Source organism: Castanea sativa, chromosome 5 (assembly GCF_040712315.1).
Source record: "Castanea sativa cultivar Marrone di Chiusa Pesio chromosome 5, ASM4071231v1".
Classification (NCBI taxonomy): Eukaryota; Viridiplantae; Streptophyta; class Magnoliopsida; order Fagales; family Fagaceae; genus Castanea; species Castanea sativa.
Window position 1 is genome coordinate 375,439 of NC_134017.1, and position 27,441 is coordinate 402,879.

The 27,441-nt window shown below is 38.5% G+C and overlaps 1 protein-coding gene and 1 pseudogene across 1 annotated transcript; both read left to right on the forward strand.

Annotated features, from left to right (window-relative positions):
* Nucleotides 1-2,196: 2,196 nt before the first annotated feature.
* On the forward strand, nt 2,197-2,838 carry LOC142637204 (uncharacterized). Its single transcript, XM_075811491.1, has one exon. The coding sequence runs from the start codon at nt 2,197-2,199 to the stop codon at nt 2,836-2,838; it is 642 nt and encodes a 213-aa protein (XP_075667606.1).
* An 18,782-nt stretch (nt 2,839-21,620) lies between these two features.
* Nucleotides 21,621-27,189, forward strand: LOC142637237 (disease resistance protein Roq1-like; annotated as a pseudogene).
* Nucleotides 27,190-27,441: the final 252 nt, after the last annotated feature.

Genomic DNA, 27,441 nt, shown 5'->3' on the forward strand with positions numbered 1-27,441 from the left:
ACCACGTAGCCCTTGTGTTCTCGATGTTCATATTTTATGCTTCCCCTTCCGCATTCACTCTAGCATACACAACATAGTATAACACATTTGTTACTAATAATAACGTATTTTAACAAATACAAAGCGTGGAGTGTTTTTTTTTTAGGCCGTTGAAGTAATTTTTACCAATTTAAAAGGACAAAATACAAGAGAAGAATGCTTAAACTACTCTAAGTTACTGTGTACATGCTAATAAATTAATTTTAAAATTTTTTTTTATAGGTGACACTTAAACAATAAAATTTGTATTATTTCTAGCATTATTTAATGTAGAAGAAAAAAAGATCATGAAATTTGGTTTGCAATATGCAAATTGAACCATGTGCTAACAATTTTGTATTTGTATTATTTCTAGCATCATTTAATGTAAAAAGGGACCATGAAATTTGGTTTACAATTTGCAAATCGAACCATGTGTTTACAGTTGGTAAGGCTCGGATACTTTGTCTAACCCGCTTAGGTTGAACTCCCACCACTAGCAGTTCTTCGTTAGTGGGCATCTATAAGGATTGGCTTGCAAATCTTAACCTGAGTGTCCTATCCTTGGGCTAGCATAACTTAGCTAACCCTCATTTTTTTTCTTTTTTTCTTTTTTAAAAAGAGACAATTTTTACATTATTGACTTTTGAGGTTTAATAACAGTCCAAATTAACTCCAATTATCCATATTTATCTAATTATACTTGATAGAATATAACCATATACAATACACATATTGTTTTTTTTTAAAACATTATTTTTATAGTAGAGTGGTTACACACCATGTGACTCTTTTGTTATTAGTTATAATTTATAGTTAACAAAATTAAAATAAGGATTCAATTTAAACAATTTTTAAATCTCATAGTCAATAATACGAATATTTTTTAGAAAAGTCAATAATTGATAAAGTTGATTTTTGGGATGGTAAAATAGGATAGAATGATATTTTTTTATTGTGAATGCTCTTAACATAAAGTCAAATTCATTTAGCTAAGATGAAATTTCCTTCTCTCCCTCCAAATTTGACTATGTTCTTAAATCACCACAAACTTCTTCCGGCAAATGTATCATCCAAATTATGGAAATTAGACTTTAGTTAAACTTACAAGTTCTTATATATATATATATATATATATATATATATATATATATATATTGATAAGGATGATTTTATAATTAACTCGTGAACATAATGCAAGGCGACGGATACAACATTCCTGTCAGTTTTTGCCCATTAAACCCCTTCTTGTAAACGTCTACAGCCCCATCTCATACGCTGATGACACTAGGCTAAAGGGAGAAAACTGACGACATGAAGCTGAAGGTCGTAAGCCGACGACCTTTACTGGGATCAATGATATACGCTGACGACCTTATGAAAAGGACGACTCAGCAGGTTGACGGGAACGAAGGCTGAAGAAGACAAGTGAACCCGTCCATAACATTGCATGGTTCCCACGCATACGTGTGTAAGAAGAGTTCTTGCGTCACACGTTTAATCCTAATTAAAAATACTCCTATAAGGAAAAGAGCTCTAAGAGATACACAAAATCTACGAGTTACTCTTCTAGAAGGAAAGTACTTCTTGACTAAGGCGTAGATTTCGGCCTTACACTACTATAAATACCCCAAAGCCCTCATAAGCCAAGGTACGCATAATTCATCCCAGCTCTGGCACTCTAGAGTTACGAACAAGAGATTTTCTCTAACTTGACCGTCAAAGGGTATTTGGCCAGTACCACACTGGTACTCCTCTTAAGGTCTTCAGCTTTTGTGTTGTGCAAGTCTTCTATCGGGAGCACGTGAGGGTCGTATGACTTACTGACGATTTTTGGCATCATCAGTTGGCGCCGTTTGTGAGAACAATAACGACTTGCAAAGCTATGTTATCGCTTCCCGGACAAAGAGTTGCATGGTACTCACTCGCTCGATGGCAACCACCAACAACATTCAAGGAGACGGACCGCACACGACGGCGCTCGAGAGGCAAGTCCAAACTCTGGCCGCCGCTGTGGAACGCCTCACCAAGCAAAACCAAGATTTGGAAGAACAATTGTGCCAAAGGAACGCGGGTGCTAACACCTAGGAGGAGGATCAAGAAGGAACTAGTGCGGAGAGAAGGAACCAGGAAGGGCCGAAAGGTAGCAATGCCCCTAGCAGGCCGGGGCAACAAGACATGAGCCGGCCGTCTGTCACCGATACTGTCCCACCTCACATAGTCATTGATATGCATATGATGAAAGAGCAAATGGACTGCATGATGAACGCCTTCAAGGGATGGGTGTCCAACGATCTTGATGATCTAGTCCAACGAACTGACTTGCCATTCATAGCGTCCATTAGTTCATTCCCCCTTTCGCAAAAATTTCACATGCCGCAGGTAGAAAGCTACAATGGGTCCAAGGACCCCTTAGATCACTTGGAGTCTTTCAAGACCCTAATGCACCTTCAAGGGGTGCCGGACGCGATCATGTGCAGAGCCCTCCCCACCACGCTGAAGGGACCTGCGAGGATCTGGTTCGGTAGACTGACGCTCAACTCCATTAGTACCTTCAAAGAGTTAAGCGCCCAATTCGCCTCGCACTTCATTGGAGGCCACAGGTACAAGAAAACCACCGCATGCCTGATGAATATTAAGCAGCGGGAAAACGAGACGTTGAGGACTTACATAGCTCGTTTCAACAAGGAGGCCCTCTCAATTGATGAAGTAGACGACAAGATACTCGTAGCAGCGTTCACCAACGGGCTGCAGAAGGGTAAGTTCCTATTTTCCCTATACAAGAACGACCCGAAGACCATGTCAGATGTGCTCTACTAAGCGACCAAGTACATGAACGCGGAAGATGCGCTACTGGCCCGAGAAGAGAAGCCCAAGAAAAGAGAGAGGTAGGAAGATGTACGATCAAATAGGGGGCAAAAGATGGCTAGAATTGGAGAACGACGGGAGGACTAATGCTCCAAGCCACCCGAGGGAAAGTTCACGAGCTTCACCCCGCTGACGGCCCCTATCAACCAGGTGCTGATGCAAATCAAAGATGAAGGAGCTCTGACTTTCCCTGGCAAGCTGAAGGGAGACCCCAACAAGAGGTCAAGGGACAAATATTGCCGCTTTCATCATGATGATGGCCACGACACAACTGATTGCTATGACTTGAAACAACAAATAGAAGCTCTTATTAGACAAGGAAGGTTGCAAAGGTTCATTAGTAAGGAAAGAACGGACCCGCCGCAAGAACAAGCTCCCTGATGGGAGAATGAGCGCCCCAAGCCGCCAATAGGAGATATAAGGATGATTGTAGGGGGCACCGCAGCTGCAGCGTCATCAAAGAAAGCTCGGAAGACTTACCTTAGGATGGTTCAGAACATCTAGCTGACGAGTTCCGTACCCAAAATGGCGTGGATTGACAACCCCTTCATTGGATTCTCAGAAGAAGATGCACGACGTCTTCACCACCCCCATGACAACGCACTCATCGTCACCATACAGGCAGGAGACTACAACATGCACCAAGTTCTCGTCGACAACGGCAACTCGGCAGACATCCTCTACTACCCCGCATTCCAACAGATGGGGATTGATAGGGAGTAGCTAGTTCCGACTAACGCCCCGCTAGTCGGCTTTGGAGGGATGAGGCTGTTTCCTCTTGGCATCGTCACTTTGACTGTAACCGTCAGAGACTACCCTCAGCAAGTCACCAAGAATGTAGCATTCCTAGTGGTTGATTGCTCGTTAGCCTACAATGCCATCATAGGACATCCCACCCTCAACTCGTGGAAGGCTGTAACCTCAACCTACCATTTGATGATAAAATTCCCCACTGATTATGGAGTAGGAGAATTAAGAGGAGATCAGGTGGCCACACGCAAATGTTACGTAGCTATAGTGGAGATGGATGACCACCTCTAGGCCATGACATAGAAGAGCGTCGGGCAGCAACGGAGCTCGTTGAAAAACTCAAGGACGTAACTCTTGACGACTCCCAACCAGAGCGGACAACCAAGATCGACACCCTTGCAGACCTGACAGTATGCCAAGTGCTCACGACCTTCCTCAAAGAAAATCAGGACGTATTCGCTTGGAGCCATGAAGACATGCTAGGAATTGACCTGTCAGTCATAGTGCACATGTTGAATGTGTCACCCACCTTTCTGCCTGTTTTCCAAAAGAAAAGAGTGTTCTCCCAAGAGAGAGATCGGGTGGTAGCAGAAGAAGTCCGCAAGTTACAAGAGGCAGGATTCATTAGGGAAGTTTACTACCCTGATTGGCTGGCGAACGTCGTGATGGTCAAAAAGAGCAACAGAAAATGGAGGATGTGTGTCGACTTCACGGACCTAAACAAAGCATGCCCTAAAGATAGCTACCCCTTCCTACAGGTCGACCTCCTAGTGGACTCTACAGCTTAACACTAGCTATTGAGCTTTATGGACGCATTTTCAAGATACAACCAAATCCAAATAGATGAAGTTGATCAGGAGAAGACTTTGTTCATAACAAGCCAAGGCCTTTTTTGTTATAAGGTCATGCCGTTCGGCCTAAAAAACGCAGGTGCAACGTACTAGAGGCTTATGAACAAAATGTTCACACGGCAGATTGGGAGAAATGTCGAGGTATATGTCGACGACATGTTAGTAAAAAGCCAGGGGGAAGACGATCATTTGGAGGACCTCAGGGAAACCTTCGACACTTTTGCTCTTATAACATGAAGCTTAACCCAGGCAAGTGTGCCTTTGGAGTGACAGCAGGAAAATTCTTGGGATACATGGTATCCTAGAGGGGAATTAAGGCTAACCCAGACAAGATCTGGGCTATAATAGAGATGGCACCTCCTAAGAACATAAAAGAAGTGCAAAGCCTCAACAGCAAGATTGCCGTGCTTAATAGATTCGTGTCCAGAGCAACAGATAAGTGCCTACCATTCTTTCGCACACTGAAAAAGTCTTTTGAGTGGATAGCAGAATGTCAGCAAGCTTTCAAGGACCTGAAGGCTTACCTCTTGTCACCACCACAACTAAGTCCCTTACAACCAAGAGAAGAATTGTTCCTTTACTTGGCTGTCTCTCCGGCTGTCTTCAATGCGGCCCTAGTCAGAAAAGATGACAAGGTGCAAAGGCCCGTATACTTCGCCTGCCGGGCACTTCATGGTGTAGAAGAAAGATACCCTCTGATGGAAAAGCTTTCCTTCGCTTTAGTCATAGCAACCCGTAAACTCAAGCCGTACTTCCAAGCGCATACGGTGGTCGTCCTAACTGACAAACCCTTATGGCGAGCAATGAGCAGTTTGAAAGCTGCCGGACGTATGGCCTTGTGGGAAATAGAGTTGAGTGAATTCGACATACAATATCGCCTACGCACCACCATCAAGGGGCAAGTGGTTGCTGACTTCATCGCGGAGTTCATTAACGCAGAAAGCTAAGGGGCAAAGGACCCCCTATGGAGTGTGTTCATGGATGGATCATCCAACAGGAAGGCTGGTGGAGTAGGGGTTGTACTCCAATCTCTAGAGGGTGACGAGATTGAATGCATGGTTCGTTTGGATTTTCCCACAACGAACAACGAAGCAGAGTATGAAGCCTTCATAGTAGGGTTAGACTTCACCAAAGTAGTAGGGGCCACGAACATGGTGATCCACTATGATTCCCAAGTCGTCATGAACCAGGTAAACGGCGATTATGAATGCAAAGGCGAAAGAATGAAAAGGTACCTGGAGCAAGCAAGAAGGAGGGTAAATGAACTACAGGAAAAAGTTGTTCAAATTCCAAGGGGAGAAAATGAGCAAGCCAACCGCCTTGCTAAAGCCGCATCAGCAGAATGCACGACCACCCTCGACAAGGTACTATCCTTTATTTAGCTCTCACCACTAATAGACGTCATCAACATGCAGGAGGTAGGATCCGAAAGCAATTGGACCACCCCTTTAGCTTCTTACCTGAAAGACGGTACCCTGCTTGAAAGGAAGAAGCTGCAAGAATGCTGAAGGCGTAGGTGGCACGGTTTGTCTTGATAAGGGACGTCTTGTACAAAAGGGGTTTCTCCCGACCATACCTGAGATGCTTAGGACCCGAAGAAGCAGATTATGTCATGAGAGAAGTACACGAAGGGATTTGCGGCAATCATTTAGGGTCAAGGTCGCTGGTGCATAAATTAATCCGGGTTGGATATTACTAGCCGACCATGCAGAAGGACGCTTAGACGTTTGTCAAAACCTGCAACAAGTGCCAAAGGTTTAGCAACATTATCAAGTAACCGACGGAAGAGCTGACCCCAATAAACGCCCCGTGGCCATTCGTCAAATGGGGACTGGACATCATGGGCCCATTCCCAATAGCAGTGAAGTAGCTGAAGTTCTTAATAGTCGGCATCGACTACTTCACCAAATGGGTGGAAGCTGAAGCCCTGGCCACAATCACTGAGAAGAACGTACGAAACTTTGTTTGGAGGAACATCATTTATAGGTAAGGGATTCCAAGGGTCTTGATCTCGGACAACGGTAAGCAATTTGAAAATAACTCATTCCGAGACTTCTGCTCACAGTTAGGAGTCAAGAACCACTACTTCTCCCTTGCCCATCCCTAAGCCAACAGACAAGTTGAGGTCACAAACCGATCCTTGATTTGAATCATTAAAACTCGGCTCGAGGGGGCAAAGGGTATATGGCCAAAGGAGCTACCCAGCGTACTATGGGAATATAGGACGACAATCAGGGCTCCTACAGGAGAAACTCCATTTTGACTAACTTACAGGAGCGAAGCGTTTATCCCAGCTGAGATTGGACTCACAAGCTATAGGGTGGACAATCACGACGAGGGAAGAAATGACAAAGCCATACATCTACAGCTTGATCTAGTTGACGTGATCAGGGCGATGGCTAAATAGAGACTCGCAAGATACTAAGACCTCATAGCCAAACACTATAACTTCCGAGTTAAACACCGAGATTTCAAAGTTGAAGACCTCGTCTTGAGGAAAGTGATGGGCGCTGCCAGAAACCCTGAGCAAGGAAAGCTTGGCCCAAACTGGGAAAGACCCTACAGAATAACGTCGTGGCTAAGGAAGGGCACCTACCACTTAGAGACACTCGACGGGTAGAAGCTATACCACCCATGGAACGCCGAACATCTCAGGAAGTACTACCAATAGAAGAAAGCATAGAGAATGCCACTCCTCATTCCCAGTCTATTTTTGTTTAGTCATTTATGTTAGTTTACTTTCATCTACAGAACATTTAAGCCCAAAGGGCTGAAGCTTATTCTTTTTTGAACAATTTTCTACTTATGCATGCATTTATCATAATAAGAGGAGTTCATTTGAAAACGACTGATGTATTTGATGTGTGGACGGATCTACTGCCAAGTAGACGACTTTATCTTTAAGTCCTAAATGGACGACCTTATTATTAAATTTCCACAAAGTGGAAGAACCTACTGCTCGGACCACAAGGTGGACGAAAATTATCACTAAGTCCACGAAATGGACAAGCCTATACTAAGTCCACAAAATGGACGGGTCTACTACGAAGTAGACGACCTTGCTAAGTCCAAGTGGAAGGCCTTACTACCAAGTCCACAAAATGGACGGGTCTACTACGAAGTAGACGACCTTATTAAGTCCGAGTGGACAACCTTACTACTAAGTCCACAAATTGGACGAGTCTGCTACGAAGTAGACGACCTTACTAAGTCCAAGTGGACAACCTTACTACTAAGTCCACAAAATGGACGGGCCTACTACGAAGTAGACGATCTTATCTTTTAGTCCAAGTGAACAACATCATCACCAAGTCCATGAGGTGGACGAAATCATTATTAAGTCCACAAAGTGGACGGCCACACGAAGTGGACGGGCATATTATTAGAGTAGACGAGCCTAAGTCTACAAAGTAGACAACCCCACAAAGTCCATAAAAATGGACAGGTTCACCACAGCGTCCACTAACTAGACGAGTTCATTGCAAAACTTTAACGAGTAAGCTTACAAAGCAAACGAATAGTCAAGGGAGCTGACATCCTTATTCACAAATTGACGGGTTAAAATCAGTAGGGAAGACGAGCCTAAGGACAACTCAGGCGCACGGCTTCACCCTACACTAAACACCCTGACATATAAATACAAGAGATAGACGCAAGCAATGCATATATATACTAACAGTGGCGGGCATGAAATATTACAAATGGAGTAATGTTTTTACAAAAGCCCAAACCAACGAGCGTCAGAACATTAAATTTCATTTACATTTTGCAAAAAGAAGGAAAAATGCTTAAACTCATGAAGCTGGGGGGGGGGGGGGTCCTGAGACTTCCCGTCGCCCTTAGCAAGATTAGGTTGAACGATAGGAGTAGGAGGATCTTTAACATTATGGTCGTCGCCATGAGAATTTGCCAACGGGATCAAAGTGACGGGCTTGTCCACAGCCGGTTGTGCAAGAACGACGCTATCATCTTTCTAGTCTACCTCAAGCTTGTTGACACCATCACTCTCCTTACAGACGGTGTCGCCCATAGGAGATACGGGAGAGGCTCGTCCATATTAACTCTGGATAAATCCAAGTCAGGATAAATGAACTTGACCTGCTTCAAGCAATCCTCAAATCCGTCACCATAGTAGACGGCCCAAGCATCTATGAAGGGTTGCGAGTCCTTGAATTCTGTCACAATGTCGCTCCTGGCCATTTACCTTTAACTTAAAAGGGCCTTTAGTTCCTTTTCTGCCATCAGCTTGGCTTCCTATTCCAATTTCCTCTGACGACCCTCTTCTGCCAGCTGGTCCTTTAACGCCTTCACCTCCTTACTAAGAAGACGGGAGGATTCCTTGTATTTCTCCTGCTCGTCGATCAGATTCTTGATGCATGTGTGCAGACGGGTAATCACCCCCTCTTTAGCAACACACCTATCTTGCAAAGCCTTCATTCGAACCATACCCTACATGGCATAAAACGACGTTAGCTTACTAAAACTCGTCTAACGTTAACATAAGAAAAGAAGCATACCCGAGCAAGATCAAACAAGCCCGACGGCTCTAGCTCTTCCGTTGGCCTATCAGCACAGGGGTCCATCTCTTCGCTCTTTAAGATAGACTCCACCACCTCCACGGCGTAGTCCTTATAAGTGAGAAGGCGACGGTCAGGCCCTTGGCTGACGGGGCCAGATACCGTCATTAGCCCATTGCCTGCCCCATGGGCAAACTTAGGAGACGACGGCTTTTTACGGGGTTTATCCCCAGGTGTAATGGCTGCTTTCTTCCCAGAGCGAAGGTCCTTCTCGTTAGCTTTCTTCTTGGCTCTTGCCTTCCCGGCGGTCTTAGGGACTGACGAAGGTGTTGCCACCCCTTTGGCCTTCTTCTCCTCTTCCTTCTTCTTGGCAGCAACGGCAGCCCGAATTCTTTGCTTGGCTGCCTCCATTTCTGCAAAAGGTAGAGAGTGAAGGTTAGGAAAGAAACGACACAAGGGAGCAGACGGAAGAAATTGAAAAAACACTCATGTCGACGAGAATAGGCATTTAGCTTGCAAGCTTCTTCCGTCGGCTCTGGACCACCACAATATAAATGTAAAACGTCAAGTGTGATCAGGTCCCGACACTTCCGATCATCCAACGAGATAGCCGTCACTCGACGGATGTAATCCTCTTGATCCGCGGTAATACGTGGACGAACGTTAGCTGAAAAGAAAAGCAGACGGAGTTAGGAGTCAAACAAATGAACTAAGTAAAGAAGTAGACGAGATCAACCTGAGTCTTTGACATATGCCCAAGTGTTGTCAAAACCATGAGGCATGGACTCCCACTCCTCCTGACGGCATACCCAGTTCGTCCCCTCTACAAAAAAGTATCTGCCCTTCCACTTCCTATTTGAATCGGGCATATCTGATACTAACTTTAACTCCTTCTTCCTTGTTGCAAAATGATATATCCCCTTTGGCGAGGAGGTTTGCTGGGGGCGGTAGCACCAAAAAAACTCATCTAGGGATAACTGACGGTGTCCACCACTTAGACGACCTCACAGGATCTCGGCACCAATAAATGTTCGCCAGGCATTAGGGGTAATCTAGCTGACGGATATTCCCAAAAAATTAGCTAGCTAACGATGTAATGCCATCAGCGGTAGCCTTAATCCTGCCACAAATATGGCATCATACATGCCAACATCCGCAGTTCGACCTGAATAACATCTCTCACCCTCCTCAGGGAGACGGATTGGGATATCATCCGGTATTTGATAACGGGCGCGCAGGTTATTAAAGACTTTGACGGACATCGACGGCAGGAATTCATTGACGGTCCAATTCGGGGGTAAAATGAAAGGATGGTCGTCCCCGGGGGCTCCTGAGGTGCTCTCTAAGACCTCCTCACCATCGTCGTCATTACACTTGGCACCAAATCCCTCTCTTTCCTCTTCACCCGTCCTTTTGCCTCCGTCACGTAATCCTTCTTCCTCACTTTCATTGTCCTCGTCTTCACCCTCATTCTCCTCACCTTCATTACAACTCTCCACTTCCTCGTCAAAAGAATGGGTTGACGTTCCCCTCTCTGACGACTAGGAGAAGCCCTCCTCATGCTCATGACCTGATTGAAAGACTTCGTCGTAACCCGCTCCCTCGCGGATCGACGATTGTTCACTCGTTACCTTTCTAGACATCTGAATACCTACAAGCGACAAATTCATTCTAAGAACCTAAGACGATGATCTCGCTATAGAAACTAAGCTATAAAGATGAAAGTAAAATGAAGAAAAGGAAAGAGAATTTACAAGTGAATCCTTGGCAAGAGACGCTCCTATGAAAAGTGACAGCGTGCAAGGTGACGAACTCGTGAGACTGACGGGTAAAGGAGATCAGAAAGTGACGGTCTCTCTCTCTATATCAACGAAGGAGAAAAAGTTGGGAATGAAAGAAGAAGAAAAAATATATATATAGGCAATGGGGGCACAGAAGACGAAGCGACACGCTCGTCCAGATGCGAAGCCAATCAGTCCGTGCCACGTGTCCTGGCATTTAAAGAAGGTGGCTCGAATTAACTCATAACCCGTCAACTATAACTGACGGGGTCATGGAGTAGGGGGCAGCTGATGAGGATAATTTTATAATTAACTCATGAATAGAATGAAAGGCAACGAATACAACGTTTTCGTCAGTTTTTGCCCATTAAACCCCTTCTTGTAAACATCTGCAGTCCCATCTCATACATTGACGACTAGGCTGAAGGGAGAAAACTGATGACATGAAGCTAAAGGTCATAAGCCGACGACCTTTACTAGGATCAATGATATACACTGACGACCTTATGAAAAGGACGACTTAGCTAGCTGACGGGAACGAAGGCTGAAGAAGACAAGCGAACCCGTCCATAACATTGCTTGGTTCCCACGCATATGTGTGTAAGAAAAGTTCTTGCGTCACATGTTTAATCCTAATTAAAAATACTTCTATAAGGAAAAGAGCTCTAAGAGATACGCAAAATCTACGAGTTACTCTCCTAAAAGAAAAGTACTTTTTGACTAATGCGCAGATTTCGGTTCTACACTACTATAAATACCTCAAAACCCTCATAAGCCAAGGTACACATAATTCATCTTAGCTCTAGCACTCTAAAATTACGAACAAGAGATTTTCTTTAATTTGACCATCGGAAGGTATTTGGCCAGTACCACACCGGTACTTCTCTTAAGGTTTTCAGCTTTTGTGTTGTGCAGGTCTTCTATCGGGAGCATGTGAGGACCGTGTGACTTACTGACGATTTTTGGCATCATATATATATATATATATAACTTTTTGCAAAAAACAACAAGAACGGAAAGTATTTTTCCAGAAAAGTGAAAACTATGGGTAGAATATACGAATTTCTAACGTGAATTCCTGTTAGTAGAGCTAGATGCCAATCAATGTAAAAAGAGATTTTTATTAGTTTTCCTTTTTTCTGTTTTTGTGAAAACAACAATAGATTATTATATAGTGCTCAAGTATATTCTAATAACCAATAACAATTAACATACAAATATACAAATACATATATCTTTCACACGTGAAGAAGTATCAGACGAGACACGAGAGCATGAAAGAGTGGGCCCCTACTTTGTAAGGCTTATTGACCTTCAAGGCCCAAGGCCCTTTCACTATCATTCTGCGTCCACGTGCCATTATCACTGTCAAAGTTTTCCAGACAAAAATAGAGACATGTCGACTTGTCATTGGTTTAAACAGACTAAGAAAAGTGTCTGACTCGGACTCTAATCTGACGGCTCTGCTTTGGGAACCATCACATTATTTGATCAATTGGCTGATTAATAGTTCCTAAACTGTGGTTAATTAATTGTGACCCTTGTTAGGTTAAGTAAACTTGGGTTTAATTAAATTAAAGTTAACCGGCGAAAGCGGAGGCCTCGCGGCATTGAGATGGATCCCATTGTCGTGGCACAACAACGCATTGTCTGTGGCTCTAAAGCACAGTTCCTCACAGTTTCCATTTTTTTTTACTATTCTTTTGGCCACCGTCACTTTCATGAGTTTCATCCTCCATTACTCTAAATTTCAGAATTTTGTCTAATTTAGTTAAAAAAATTATTGTTAATAATACAATTAACTAATGAAATAAGAATTTTGAAAAATATTCTTATATAAAAATCTATAAAATATTTTTCCATGTAAAAATAATATTTTTTTTATGGGTAATTTTTTAATAAAACTGGTCTAGGCGTGAATTTTATAAATTGAAAACTTAAAAAATTGAAATAAATTTCAATCAAATTTAAAAAATGCAATTTATATTTTAGCCAAAAATAAATAGTCTAAAGTTACACAAATCCACATCATCCAATACTTTAGGTTACATCAATAATTTGAATTTTATTATTAAATTTTACTATTGATTTCTATACACGTACTTTCTCAAGAAAAAAGAGATTTCTATACGCGTACATTGATCAAATAAAAAAGCCCGAGTCAAAATCTTAGCAAATTAAAGAGAGAATACATATATAATTAGCAATTGAAAATATTAGATCCCATGCATGCATATGTAATCAAATCAGGTAGCTTAGCTGCACATTCTTAAAACAAACTCGTGATCATGGATGATAATGCACATATATATGAAACCCAAAAGCTATGTTTTGGCAAAAATGCACTTTCAATTCTTTTTTTATTAGCCAAGCCAACATGTTATATGCCACCTGTGCACTTTATTTGCCACATATGGATTTTTTGTTACTTAGTTTATGGTAGAGACCAAAATGAACATAAATTTTCATTTTTAGAAACTAAGGTAGGTGCAAAATCAAGTTAGGAACCAAAATAAAAATATACCTAAAATGTAGATGTTAGGAACATATTTTATGTAATTGGCATATCCTTTGACAAAATGCATTTTACTTATATTTGAGTAAATCTACGTAGGTTCAAGATGATCATTACAAGTGGTTACACCGAAGACATGAAGATTACTTAAGAACTGCTCAAGAAAATTGCAATCTGCAAGTCTCGATACCTCCTCAACAAAAGCTCGATTTATCGAGATTCATTAAAGCTCGATCTGTCAAGATTTATTAAAACTCGACACATGTTTCGATCTATTGAGCTTACGGGATCCAGACTATAGTCAACAACGTTTTTATCTAAAAGACCATCTGTTTATAAGTTTGTATAATTTTTATAGGACTAAGAAAACCCAAAGTTTGCTGGTTTTTATAATTCTTATTAGACTAGGAAAGCTCAAGGTTTGTGTAAACCTATTTGGAATAGGAGAGCCCATTAAGCTCCTATTTAAAGAAGGTAAAAAATAAGAAAGAAAAACATAACCTTAAAAAGTTTTATAAGATTTTCTTTTTGAAACCCTAGCCTCCTTCTCTAGAAGAAAGAGTTTTTACTGCATTTCTTGTATGTTTTTGGGTTTTGTAACCAAATAAAGTCTCTTGCACCAACATTGAAGATTTTATTGGTGTTTCTATGTGAAGTTGTTGCGAATCAACTACAACAATCAAAGGGTTGTTTTAGAGTTAGTTACGTACTGGGATCCGTGCACCATTAGTTCGTATTGTGATTCATGCATTGATCGGAAAGATTACTATGGTTGAAAAAAAAAAAAAAAGTGTCATAAAAACTGTAACAGGTAGATACACCTACATAGTAACACAAACAAAAGTGACACCAATGCTGTGGACTAAATAATAGGTTGAGACTAAAAAGTATTTTATATATATATATATATATATATGTATATGTATGTATGTATATATATGTATAAAAAAAAGGGGAGTCCACGTGAGGCTGAGACCAAGTGTAGTCTGCCATTACCTATAAAAAAAGGACTAAGAAGAGAAAACCAAGGAACCAAAGGAAAGGTGGGCATCATGAGTGACTAGTCTGCCATTATCCCAAAAAAGAAGGAAGATTAAAGGCTAAAAAGATGGCCGGTAGTAGCAAATAAAATATTAAAAAGCTGAAAGTTGGTGATGGCATGACCATGAAAGAAGTTAATGGCCCGGAAAAAAAGTACTACACTTCCCTTGCAGTTTTGGCCATGATTCGATCAGTTAACAGAAAAAATAGGGAAAAACAGTTTCCCAATTCCTTTATAAATTAAAGGGGCCTTCAGCAAGCAAAAAAGGACGATAAAGAAGAAGAAGGCAGATACACAAAAAAGAGATACAAGTGCACACACACGACAAAGCCATAGGGAAAAGAAAAAAAAAAGGAAAAAAAAGGCATAGACAAAGAGAGCAATATCAAGCAGAGGAAGAATACGCAGTATAGGTTGGTGTATGAGATTTCACATCAATCCATTTCTTCTTTAAATCTCTCTCTCTCTTATTCTCAAATGTGAATTTTTGCTCGGTAATGCAAATAGGATCGAGTTTCATGAGGAGTTTCTAACTCCATGCATGAAGCTTTAAATACGAATCCTTGACTCGTAACTCCTCACTACAAAAAAGGGGGTCTATAGCCGCGTTTCAAAAACGCGGCTATAGACCCCGAAAACGCGGCTATAGACCTGAAGCCGCGTTTTCTATGGCCGCGTTTACAACCCCGGCCTAAGCGGCGTAGCAACAGACCAGACCTGAAGCCGCGTTTTTGAACCACAGCTATAGGCTTCAGGTCTATAGCCGCGTTTTTTAAAAATGCGGCTATAGGTTTGTTAAAAACAAAACAAAACAAAAAAAAAATTCTGGGTGTTGCTGTGCCCCAAGAAATTCAAAATTCAAACAAAAAAAAAATTCAAAATTAAACGCAAACCCAGAAAATTCAAAATCAAATACAAACCCAAAAATTTCAAAATCAAACACAACATACTCACAATACAAACACACCTAAAAAATTCAAAATCAAACACAACATACTAACAATACAACCACAACTTGCTCTAAAATATAAGAACACAAACCCATAAATCTCCTCTCCTTCAACAAAGCCAACCCAAATCTAACACTAAATCCATTCGAGGAACACAAGTACAAGCTCAGAAATACAAAAGAACAAGCTCAGGAATACAAACCCATTTAAACATAAGCACAATATCAGGGACACAGTAGCACAAATTTAAAATTTTCAGCATTTTCTCCATTTTCTTACTAACTAAACATAAAATAAAAAATAAAAAATAACTAGATCTATAGAAAAATTAGTGTCTGAGATGAAGAAAAAAAGAAGTAGCTGCAAAGAAACAAAGAAAAAAAAAAAACAAAAAAGAGTTGTGCTGGAGTGAAGAAGAAAAAAAGATGCAGGAACTCCAAAGAAACAAAGAAAAAAAAAAGATACGTTGGAAAAATGAAGGAAGAAAGAAAAAGGAAAAAAGAAGAAGAAGAAGAAGAACCTGAAGAGTTAGTGAAGAAGGAAGAAAGAAAAGGAAAAAAAAAAAAACAACCTGAAGATTTAGTGAAGAAAGGAAAAAAAAAAAGGGGAAAGAGAGAAGAACCTCTGAACCTGAGTGAAGAATGAAGTAAGAAAAAGAAAAAAAGAAAAAAGAAAGGAACTTATATTGAGAGTGGGGTAGGTGAGGATGCAGGTGGGAAAGGGAGGGGGCACGTGGGAAGTTTTTTTTTTTTTTTTTGTGAGCCGCGTTTCTAAAAACACAGCTAGAGGGGGGCCTATAGCCGCGTTTTTGGAAAACGCGGCTATAGGCCCCCACTGGCCGCAAAGTCGAGGTCTTTCTTTTAAGAAACTTATTCGGCTATAGGTCCCCCTCTGGCTGAGTTTTCAAACGCAGCTCCAGGCCCCACTTTTAAAAAAAATTTATTCGACTGGAGCTGCGTTTGAAAATGCAGCCAGAGGAGGACCTATAGCTGCGTTTTCCAAAAACGCGGCTATAGATTATGTCTATAGCTGCGTTTCCTCGACTCTACCCCATCAATAGAGTCCTTGACTCTACAAAAATAATAGAGTCTTTGACTCTACCCCATCAATGAAATCCTTGACTCTACTAAATTTATGGAGTCCTTGACTCTAATTTTTTTTTTTTGGTGGAGTCGTTGACTCCACCATATTAATCATGACAAATTCTTTGGGATTATTAATTCCTTAATCAAAATTAGAGTTAATAATTCCTAAAATAAAATGACCATAAAAATTGATTTTAGGAAAATCTCCAATTCCAAATATGTTCACAATGATTAAATTGCTTCAAAGGAGTTCTCTTAAATTTGGGGATTTCAATCAAAATGTCATTAAAATTCCTACAAAGAAGCAAATGAAAGAAAAGAAAAATTGCTTGGACATTTAATTTCTCAAAGAATAGAATCCTTGGTTCAATTTCCATAAAAATATGGTCCATAACTTACCCTTGAGATTAAAATCAATTATCTCACCCAAATTCAAAAATTATGTCAATACTTAATTCAACACCAAGTATTGACTTAAAGACCCATCATTTAAAATTGGACAAAACCATATTTGAGAATTTAAATCTAAGATCTCAAATTGAGAACTTTGAAGTGGCTTGATCCCCGCCAAGGGTACGTAGGCAACCTAAATAAAAACACATATCCCCTCAAATATAAAAATAGATAAACTTATGTATAAAGATGACGTGGTTGGAATCAAAGAGTCTTCCCTTGAAACAAGGGATTGTAATTAAGAGATATATTATCTTGAATAATTACTACTCACATCAATAAAACTCATATGTCAAAAAGACCTATGGGTGAAATTATGTTTGACAAATTTGACGAAGTTTGTTAAACATAACTTGACAATATTTTTTAAACATAATTTGACGACATTTGTTGAACATAATTTGACAACTTTTGTTAAACATAATATAACAATTATTGTTAACAATTTTCGTTCAACATAATTTTTGGCACGCCTAGTGGGACTCATTCTCCTTTTCATCTCCAACTATGTTTCTTATACATCAATCTTTGTGTTGTAAATAGGTTTACCAATGGCTCCTCAAGTGACTGTTTACTTCCACAAGCTTCCCGTAACCACACGAGGTGCAAGTGGTTGTCGCATGACATTCGCCCTTGGTTGCCCTTTTGTCAAGCTTGAAGTATTGAATGGTGAATGCATCACCGACATCCAAGTTTCATCAACTTTGAAGACTTCAAAGAAGAGGAGGGCAAGGAAAAGTGCTAAAGTTTTAAGAAATCCTAAACCGAGGGTTTAAATGTGAGTGAGTCTAACACTATAGGTATGGCCCCGAGGCTTCTCCTTATCCAAATCATGATTGGCTCCATCCCAATCAACTTGAATGGGCACTACTCACATCAATAAAACTCATATGTCAAAAAGGCCTATGGGTGAAATTATTTTTGATGAATTTGATGACGTTTGTTAAACATAACTTAACAATATTTGTTAAACATAATTTGACGACGTTTGTTAAACATTTGACAACATTTATTGAACATAATTTGACAACGTTTGTTAAATATAATCTAACAATTATTATTAACAATTTTCGTTCAACAGCCGCTACATCACAAGTTCAATTGGGTATTGGGGTAAGGGTTCAACTACAACTACCCACACCTATTTGAGCATCCCACCACACCCATCCCTGAAATTTTCCAAAACCCATTCCTCAAACCCACCACACCCCATCTATCCCACTCCGCCGAACTCATTAAAGCCCATCCCTGAAATTTCCCACTTAAACCCAACTCCGACAAACCCACCACTCCCTATCCTTGTACCAGGTCCGATATATATATATATATATATATATATATATATATATATATATATATATATATATATATATATATATATATATATATTTATCTTTATTTATAGATTTATTTGTATATAAAAAATATATGTGCATAATGTTATTTGCAATAGTGTTTATGAAGGTATATGGTAGCTTCAAAATATTTTAGTAAATTGAAATTAGCATTGTTCTTGAATTAGGCTTGTTACAATATTTTTATGAATTTGGATGGTTTAGCAACAATTATTGTAGAGACTTTGCTAAGATGATGTTGAATGGGTCTACACTGTCTTGTATTGCATGATATTTTTTTGTTAAATATCATCTTCTTGCTTACACATTTGATTAAATGGTATGTCAAATAATTTCCTATGCTAAAAATATGTATGTCATAACGCCAATTTTGGTTGTTAAACTGTTTATCCTATTGACCACCTAAAGGGTAAGACATATGTTGTTTTTGTTGGTTATGTGCTTGGGGTGTACGACACATGGGAAGAAGTCCATGCCCAAGTTCATCAATATTCTGGAGTAGACCACAAGGCGTTTAAGCATATAATGGATTCAGAAATTTCATTTATGAAGTTTTGGCAGATTGATGGTGGGAGTGTGTAACAAGGTTCTTCATTCAGTACATATTCTACTCATTCTAGCTCAAGTTCTAGTACTCCTTCAACTGAAGAGAGTTCCAGCACAGGAGATGTTAAAAATGATTTATTGAAATATCAATTAGATATTGCAATTGAACAGCGGAACCATGCAATGAAGATTGCAAAGTTGAATGCAAGAATGCTAAACGTAGTGGCATCTCAAGTCCTGCCCAATGATGAGCTCAATAAAATGGCACATCTAAACTTGGGTGAATGACCATGAAAGTTGTGTTAGGGTTGTGATTTTTGTATGTGGATTCCTCTATCATTGTTATGTAAAACTTGGATGTGTATATGTGATGGAAATATGCATATATGCAGCGAAAAAATAATGGATATACTTCATTCATAAATGTTAACATGCACTATGTAAGTTTCAGAATTTGAGAACAAAAGAATGTACCTTGGAGCGGTGAATTTCAAAACCAAAGATCAGAAGCACTTGAGAACGCTTTCAATCTTCACTCCAATTCCACTAACGCCCAAGATGTGTGGTCTCTCAATCATTTTTCAAAAGGAGAATGTCAAAGTGTCTAACACTTACATACACACCATTTCACAATAGTGTTCTTGTTGTTCATCACAGAAAAAATTATGTATGTTTTTCTCTTTGTATTTAACTGATTATCTAATTGGGATGGCCTTTTGGGCCTTTCCAATTGGGCTTAAGTGTGTGGCTTGGAGTGGGACAAAAATGGACCAATAAGATACTAGCTCCAATGGGCCTTGGGCTTTTATATCAACTCTTGACAAATCCAAAATTACCATTAATTAGATTTAATACCACTATATAAATATAATTGCACTCTAGGCTTTATTTATAAATTATATCCCAAGACTTTATTGTACATGCAACCCCTTCATAAAATATTCGTAGTAACACAAAGTCATGAATGTAGACTATCACTTTGTAAATTACTACATTTTATTCTTGAGTACCCGGTTTAATCTTTTAAGTTATTCATCATATATTTATGAATTCCAATTCCATAAATATATACTTTAGTAACTCCTTATTAAAATGGTTAGGCCTAACTTTTTAAATAACCAAACCCATTAAACTTATCTCAAGAGAATATTTTATATCACCGTTAAGAGACTATGAATGCCATTTTGAGAATATATGTTCCATCAACACTAAATGTGATTGCCTAACATACTGAGATTTTGACCGTAAATATAGATCTCACTCATGATATATCAAAACAACCTACACCTCATGATCAAGTCCATTATTCTCTCAGGATTAAGAGTTCATGCAAATAGAAGTCGTGAGATTTATTATTCAATTGACAGTCGTTAAAAGAATAACAAATCTCATAGTGGTCCAGTTTAATATGTCTTAACTCTTAAAACATATCAACTAGAAATCTCAATTTCCATGATCAAGACAAATCATCTTAGTTGATATGTTATAGTCTTCGCAGATGAAATGCCCAATTTCATCACCGACTTCAAACTATAATTCTGAGTTTACAAAGAATTTGTGATTTATATCTTCTGTGACTTTTCACATAAATCACAATACTATGCATCTCATGGACTATATGATAATGTCTCAATATTCATGTTACCATGATTTTTAATAATAATAAAACAACTTTATTAAACACAATATTAAGTCATACATAATGTTAAACATAGCATCATACAATAGGATTTAAGGGCACATATCCTAACAATATGTTCATATTTTTTCTGATTGGAATTTTGTAATGGATGTGCATATATGATGTGTATTGTTATTTTGAGATGCTTAATTGTAATAGAGGTATAATTTTTTGGCATTGTTCTGTAAAATGTTTTACATTGAGGGGCCAAACGTAAAAGAAAATATTTTTCTAGAAAAATGCTTTTACATGCACGATCAAATACTGAAAATACTTTTCTAGTGTATTTTTTAGAACCCAAAACAAATATTTGAAAAATATTTTCCTTTTCGTAAAACACTCGAAAAAGGTTTTACATCTTACCAAACATAGCCTTATTTTCATTCATTTTTAAGTTATACATTTTTTTAAGCCAAATCATAAAATTTTTAAGTAAAATAAATACTTCTAATTTTTATTTACTTATCTCATGCATCACCAGTTGGTGATTAGTTTTAATTTTAAGTAACATGTCTTTGGATACATTCAAAAATATATTCAATTTAGGACCCGTTTGGATACAGCTGAAAACTAAAAATACTGTAACAAAATAATTTTTAAATGTATAATTAGTATCGTGAGACTTATTTTTAATATTTTTTTTCTGAATAAAGTGGTTGTGAGTCTCGTGAATAGTGCGTAAACAATACATAAACAGTAAATTTTGTCTCCTATGAGACTCGTGCAGCAGAAAAGAAAAAAAAAAAAAACGCAAGCCACAAAACGTCATTTCAGTTGAATCCAAACAGTCACTTAAGCTACGTACGAATCTAGACTAGAGTTGCAGCATGCATAAAAAAATTGAGCCCTGACCAAAAAAGAAAGGCAGACGCGTGGATAATGGACACACACTTCCACTTAAGGGGGATTTATAGGGAAACTCTTCCTCAAAAAAGAGGTTTGGTTTTGAGGAAGGGTTGTGATTTATCGCGAAAATCAATTTGCACGTGCGTTTGTAAAAGAAATGGTTTATAAAAGCAAAGCCAGAGTGTGTTCCTGAAGCATCCAGGCCTTTCGATCTTCAGTGCCCATTTTTCAATTCGTTTCCATTGTTTCCGCTTTCCTTCCACCCACTCAACAAATACAATTATTCTATATATATATATATATATATATATTATTCCCCACTGTGCAGACTCCAGTGGTCTTCATCAACTTGTCCTGCCTTCATGGCCCAAGAAACCTGTTCCTCTTCATCCTCATCCAACCAAGCATGGAGTTACGATGTCTTTGTCAGTTTCCGTGGCGAAGATACCCGCTATAAGTTTATCGACCACCTATTTGCCGCATTGGACCGGAGCGGGATTCACAGCTTTGAAGATAACAAAAAGCTTGAGAGAGGGAAAGATATCTGGACAGAGCTAGAGAAGGCAATACAGAAGTCCAGGATTGTTGTTATAGTCTTTTCGAAAAACTATGCTAATTTGAGATGATGTCTCGAAGAGCTGGGGAAGATCATGGAATGCAAACGGAATCTGCAACAAATTGTACTGCCCGTTTTCTACGAGGTTGATCCTTCCCACCTTCGAAATCAGAAGGGGAGTTTAGAGAAAAAGTTTGTTAGGCATGAGCAGCATTTTGGGGCGGGCAAGGTGGACAAGTGGAGGGCTGCTTTAACTGAGGCTGCAAGCTTGTCTGGCTGGGACTCGCAAAATCCTGCACATCGGTAAAATATTTTTAATAAAAATTTTGTTTAGGAGTCACAAAAAAAAATTAAATAAATTTTTTTAAATAAACGAAAATTTGAATATATTGAATTATTATATGATAGTTCATCATAAGTATTTATTGCCATTGTGGGTAGATATGACCATTTTATTTTGTTAAGTATGTCTAATATTTTTATTTTTATGTAGTTATTATTATCTATTTGTCTTTATTTTTATAAAAATATTTTAAACTAAATGAATAAACTTAACTCCTTCTCCAAGATGGACTTCAATTGCCTTACCAATCCCATCCATCAAAACCTTATTTAGGTCCTCCAAATAATCCATTTCTCAACATGGGTTTTCCTTGCAATCCTCAACTATTCTTGGGTTTCCTTTTTTTTTCTCAATTCTCGCTCTTTCACAATCAACACCGGAGCCCCTATCTATGATTTATGGGATTCGATCATATGTAGCTTGTACTATGTCAACGATTATTTCAATTGAGAGTAAGGCAAGATGATGTTAGTCGTAGTCCTCAGATTTCTCACAAATGTTTGCCCATCTTTTCAAACATTTGCATGAATATTGTAGGGACTTGTAGTCCTCAAATTTCTTGCAAATGTTTTCCTATATTTTGAAACATTTGCATGCAAATTGTGGAGACCATGTCACCTATATATAATAATGATGGTCCTTTTTTTTTTTTTTTAAATCAATATTGACAGAAGTCATTCCTAATTAAAATATATGATATATAAAAATTAAATCCATCACATATATGTGATAAAATATGGTATACAAGTGAAAAAGATAAAAAAAATTAAATAAAAAGAAATAATATTAACAAAAAGATGCAACCAAAGATTATTGAATATAATGCAATAATTCTCTATTGATTGAGAGAAAGAGAGAAGATTGCAAATAAATATTAATACAAGTAGGTCTTTATTTATTTCATTTATTTTTATATATAATAACCCATTATGATAATCTATTCATAATAATAAAATGTCATAAATAAATTTAAAAGAAGACCATCCAAGGTTTGCTATTTTGAGGTGGCTATCCGAGCAACCTTGTCTACTTCTGAATTCTCTTCCCTTAGCATTTGGACGAACAAAGTTTTTCAAAATGACTGGCCATTTGGATGGTTAACTTTTGGTATTTTTGCATTCGTTCCTCTTTTCCTTCTTATTCATGGTTCACTTGCACGACGATGGGCTTGGAGTCACTTTTAACCACTGAGCTTTTGAAACCCAAAGTTTTGGCTAGTCTTAAGCTGGTGAGTATTGCTTCATATTCTGCTTCATTATTTGTGGTAAAAAATTAAAGCTGTACTCCATATTTGAGGACGTCCTTATCAGGAGATATTAAGATGATTCCTATGCCTCCCAATTCTTTGACGGACAATCCATTAGTGTGAATTGTCCAAAATTGTGTCTGGTCATCACTTAAAAAAGTGAATTCAACAATAAATTCTGCCAATACCTATTGTTGACCAAGGTCTATACTCGATGTTTACTGACTGAGCTCAATGACCCATTGCACTAGGCATCCAGTTGCGTCTAGTTTATTCATAGCCTTCTTGATAAGTTAATCTGTCATTACGATGATTGGATGTGACTAGAAGTATGGATGGAGCTTAACTTAACACTACAATCAATGCAAATGATACATTCTCTAGACAAGTGTATTTTACTTCTACACCTTGGAAGGCTTGGCTTAGTTTTATAAAGTACCATGTAGTGGGTCTAAGGAAATAGCTCTCATCTAGTTTGGAGCTAAACTTTGTCTATACACATGGATGATTTTATTAGTCATTGTGTAATGGGTTGGAGGAGATCTTCCAAACCGGTTTGAAGAAAAATTTTGTCCATTACTTTTGAAGTAGTTTATTCGTTATCCAAAAATAGACACAACCAATTACATTTTGTGGGATTTTGCTGATTTATTATGTTTTCTAGGTTAGTTTCATCTTATTAAATTATCACTGACTTCTATTTTATGGTGGATACATGTTGGCAGTTGTGAGTCAAAATTTACAGAAGAAATTATTGAATACATTGTCAGCAAACTAAATGAGATGACATACCTTAATGTTGCACCCTATCCAGTTGGGATTGAGTATCGAGTGTAGGAACTTAATAAGCTGTTAAGTAGTAGTTCAAGTGAAGTTTGCATGGTTGGAATTTGGGGGATTGGCGGCATTGGCAAAACAACAATTGCCAAAGCTATATATAACCAACTACAAAGAAACTTTGATGGAAGTTGCTTTCTTGCAAATGTAGGAGGAGATTCTAAGCACCCAAAAGGTCTGATTCATTTACAGGAGAAAATCCTCTCCAGCATCCATGCAAATGACAATACAAAAATAACACTTGTTGATCAAGGAACTACGGTTTTGAAAGATAGAGCATGGTGTAAAAGGGTTCTTCTTGTTCTTGATAATGTGGATCACTAGGACCAATTAGATAAACTGGCCATTAGGCGAAGTTTTTTTCAACTAGGAAGTATAATTATCATTACAACAAGAGATAAGTCTATGCTCAAATTGGCTAAGGTGAATGAGTCTAAGATATATATGCCACCAACATTGGATTACCATGAGTCTATTAAGCTCTTTAGTTGGAATGCATTTGAAAAAGACCATCCTAATGAAGATTATGCAGAGTTGTCAGAGCAAGTAATAGGTTATGCTGGAGGACTTCCATTGGTACTTACAGTTTTGGGTTCCAATTTGTCTGACAAGAGCATGGATGAATGGGAAGGTACATTGGAAAGATTAAAAATAATACCTGACAAAGAAATTCAAGAGTTTTAATTCATTATGTGACACACAGAAAGAGTTGTTTCTAGATCTTGCATGCTTCATTGTTGGAATGAAAAAAAAGTATGCTTTCAAAATACTCCAAGACTCATAGTCAGGCCTTAAAAGTTATCTAGGGGTTTTGGTCCATCAATGTCTTGTTGCATTGATTGCTCGAATCGGTTGACAATCCATGATGTGATTAGAGACATGGGTAGAGAAGTTGCCCGCAGAGAATGCAGCCGACTATGGAATCATGAGGATGTCCTTGATGTATTGGAACATGCGAGGTAAGATTCAGATGCTTATGTTGATTGGATAAGAATTTAGGGCCAACTTAACTTATTTAGAGAAATAATAGATGATTTACTTACTGTATTGCACACCACTAGAAGAACCGTAGACATAGAGGGCGTTTGGATAGCAATTTTGTGCGTCCACGTCCGCGTTTGCTTCTTTTCTTTTCTTTTTTTTTTTCTTTTTTTTTAACCCAGCCGCAAGGTTGGACTTTTCAACCATGAACAGTGCACAAATGCACTGTTCATGGGTCCCACAAATTTTGCTTTTTAACAACTTTTTCATTAAAAATGGGTCCTACGGTACTATTCACACATTTAAAAATTATTTTGCTACAGTGTTTTCAATTTTCAGTTTTCAGTTTCAGCAAAATAAGTTCTATCCAAACGGACACATAGTACCTATTTCTTAAATTGTGTGCTATAGAGTCACTTTGCCTTTGCATCACAATCAGTAATAGGACACTACCCTGGTTTATACACAGTGGTGTGCTTAGATATATATATGTGTGTGTGTGTATGTATGTATGTATGCAATTATGCATGTAAATTACAATTTCCCTAAAATATGACTTTTGCACAATGTTCTGTTCTATTAGGAAAGAAAATTTGTTAAAGGCGTCATGCTGAATTGTCCTGGGGTTCACGATTTGCAAGTTGATGCCAAAGCCTTTTCGAAGATGCATCAACTATGAGTGCTTCAACTAAATTATGCATGCTTGAAGGGGAACTTCCAATGTCCTTCCAAGAAGCTAAGATATCTAGAATGGTATGGGTTCCCTATGGAATCCATACCAGCAGACTTGTACTTGGAAAATCTTGTTGCCCTTTACATGCCCTATAGTAGCTTGATAGAACTTTGGACAGGAACCAAGGTATGCAAGTGTGTATATGTGTGTATATTCTTGCTCATATTATTTATGTATTTTGATATTTTGAATTCATATGGATATTAATTTAGTATTCCCTGGCCTTTTTTGTGTGAGGGAACAGATTTAGAAAAAGTTGAAATTTCTTGATGTCAGTCATTCCTATCACCTAAGGAGAACTCTATATTTCTCAGGCATAGATAATCTGGATGTGCTGCTTCTTAATAATTGTACTAATTTGGTTGAGGTTCACGAGTCTGTTATAGATCTCAGCAAGCTAGTTACTTTGGATCTTAAAGACTGTAAAAACCTTTGGAAGCTTCCCCTGGGTATTTACAATTTAGAGTCTCGTGTAAACCTTTCTGGCTGCACAAAGCTAGACATGGTACCGAGCTTTGGATTCAAATGGCCATTAGCAATATGTTATTCATTTCATATATCTTCTGAAGTTCCATTGGGAAGTGTCGGTTTTATCAGAAAGCTTTTAACTCATCATATATCTTCTGAAGTTCCATTAGAAAGTGTCTGTTTTGACCAGAAAGCTTTCCCCGCAGAAGGTCTCTTCTCTTCCTCTCTTTTGTCTGATGAAAATATAGGCTTTTGGGATTTGGATTCTCTCAATTTCAAATTGAAAAAACTCTCTATTTAAAGTTAGAATAAAAAATCTAAGGTCTAAAGTAGCTCATCAGGGGAAGCGAAGGCACTTGGAGAGTGCAGTAACTCATCATCCTTTTCATTCACAACCACCGGAACTAATTCGACCGAATCTTGAATACTGTGAAAATCTCAACCGGCTTTCCTTCGAAATTTGTCAGGTTGCGGAGATTCTATTTGGTAGAAAAATCGGCAAAAGCAGTCCAATTCTGGCTGGCAAAATGAGACAGATCATCCTGCAGGACCTGCAGTTCCTGCACGACATGAAGTTTACTCTCTCAGCTGGTATTGACATTTCCAAGGGGCTTCCTCCACCAGTTAATGACAATGTTAAGGTTCGTGTAATCCCACATGCTTTTCTGGAAACTTTCTATCATCTACGTAATTTATTGTCCCTAGTACTTTCTATCAAACCAGTTGAAGCATTATGCAAACATGAATCCTATCTAAATGAGTTATAGTAGATTAGTAAAAGAATGAATCAATACCAGAATGGTGGGGATTAAAAGAACTAGAAGATTGGAGAGACAAGGCATGAAAGTATTTGTTTTCATCTTAACGTGTTTTTATCTTTTGAATTGAAATTGATATTAATTCAGAACTTTTCTTTGGGGTGGGGAAACAGATTTGTGTAAAGTACTTGCACTATGGTGTTGTCCTTCATTCCTATCTCCCAAAGAGAACACCGAATATATTCCTAGGAATCACCAATG

What these genes read in the sequence shown, in the direction of transcription:
- LOC142637204 (XM_075811491.1), top strand. Translation starts at nt 2,197, where the DNA reads ATGAGCCGGCCGTCTGTCACCGATACTGTCCCACCTCACATAGTCATT.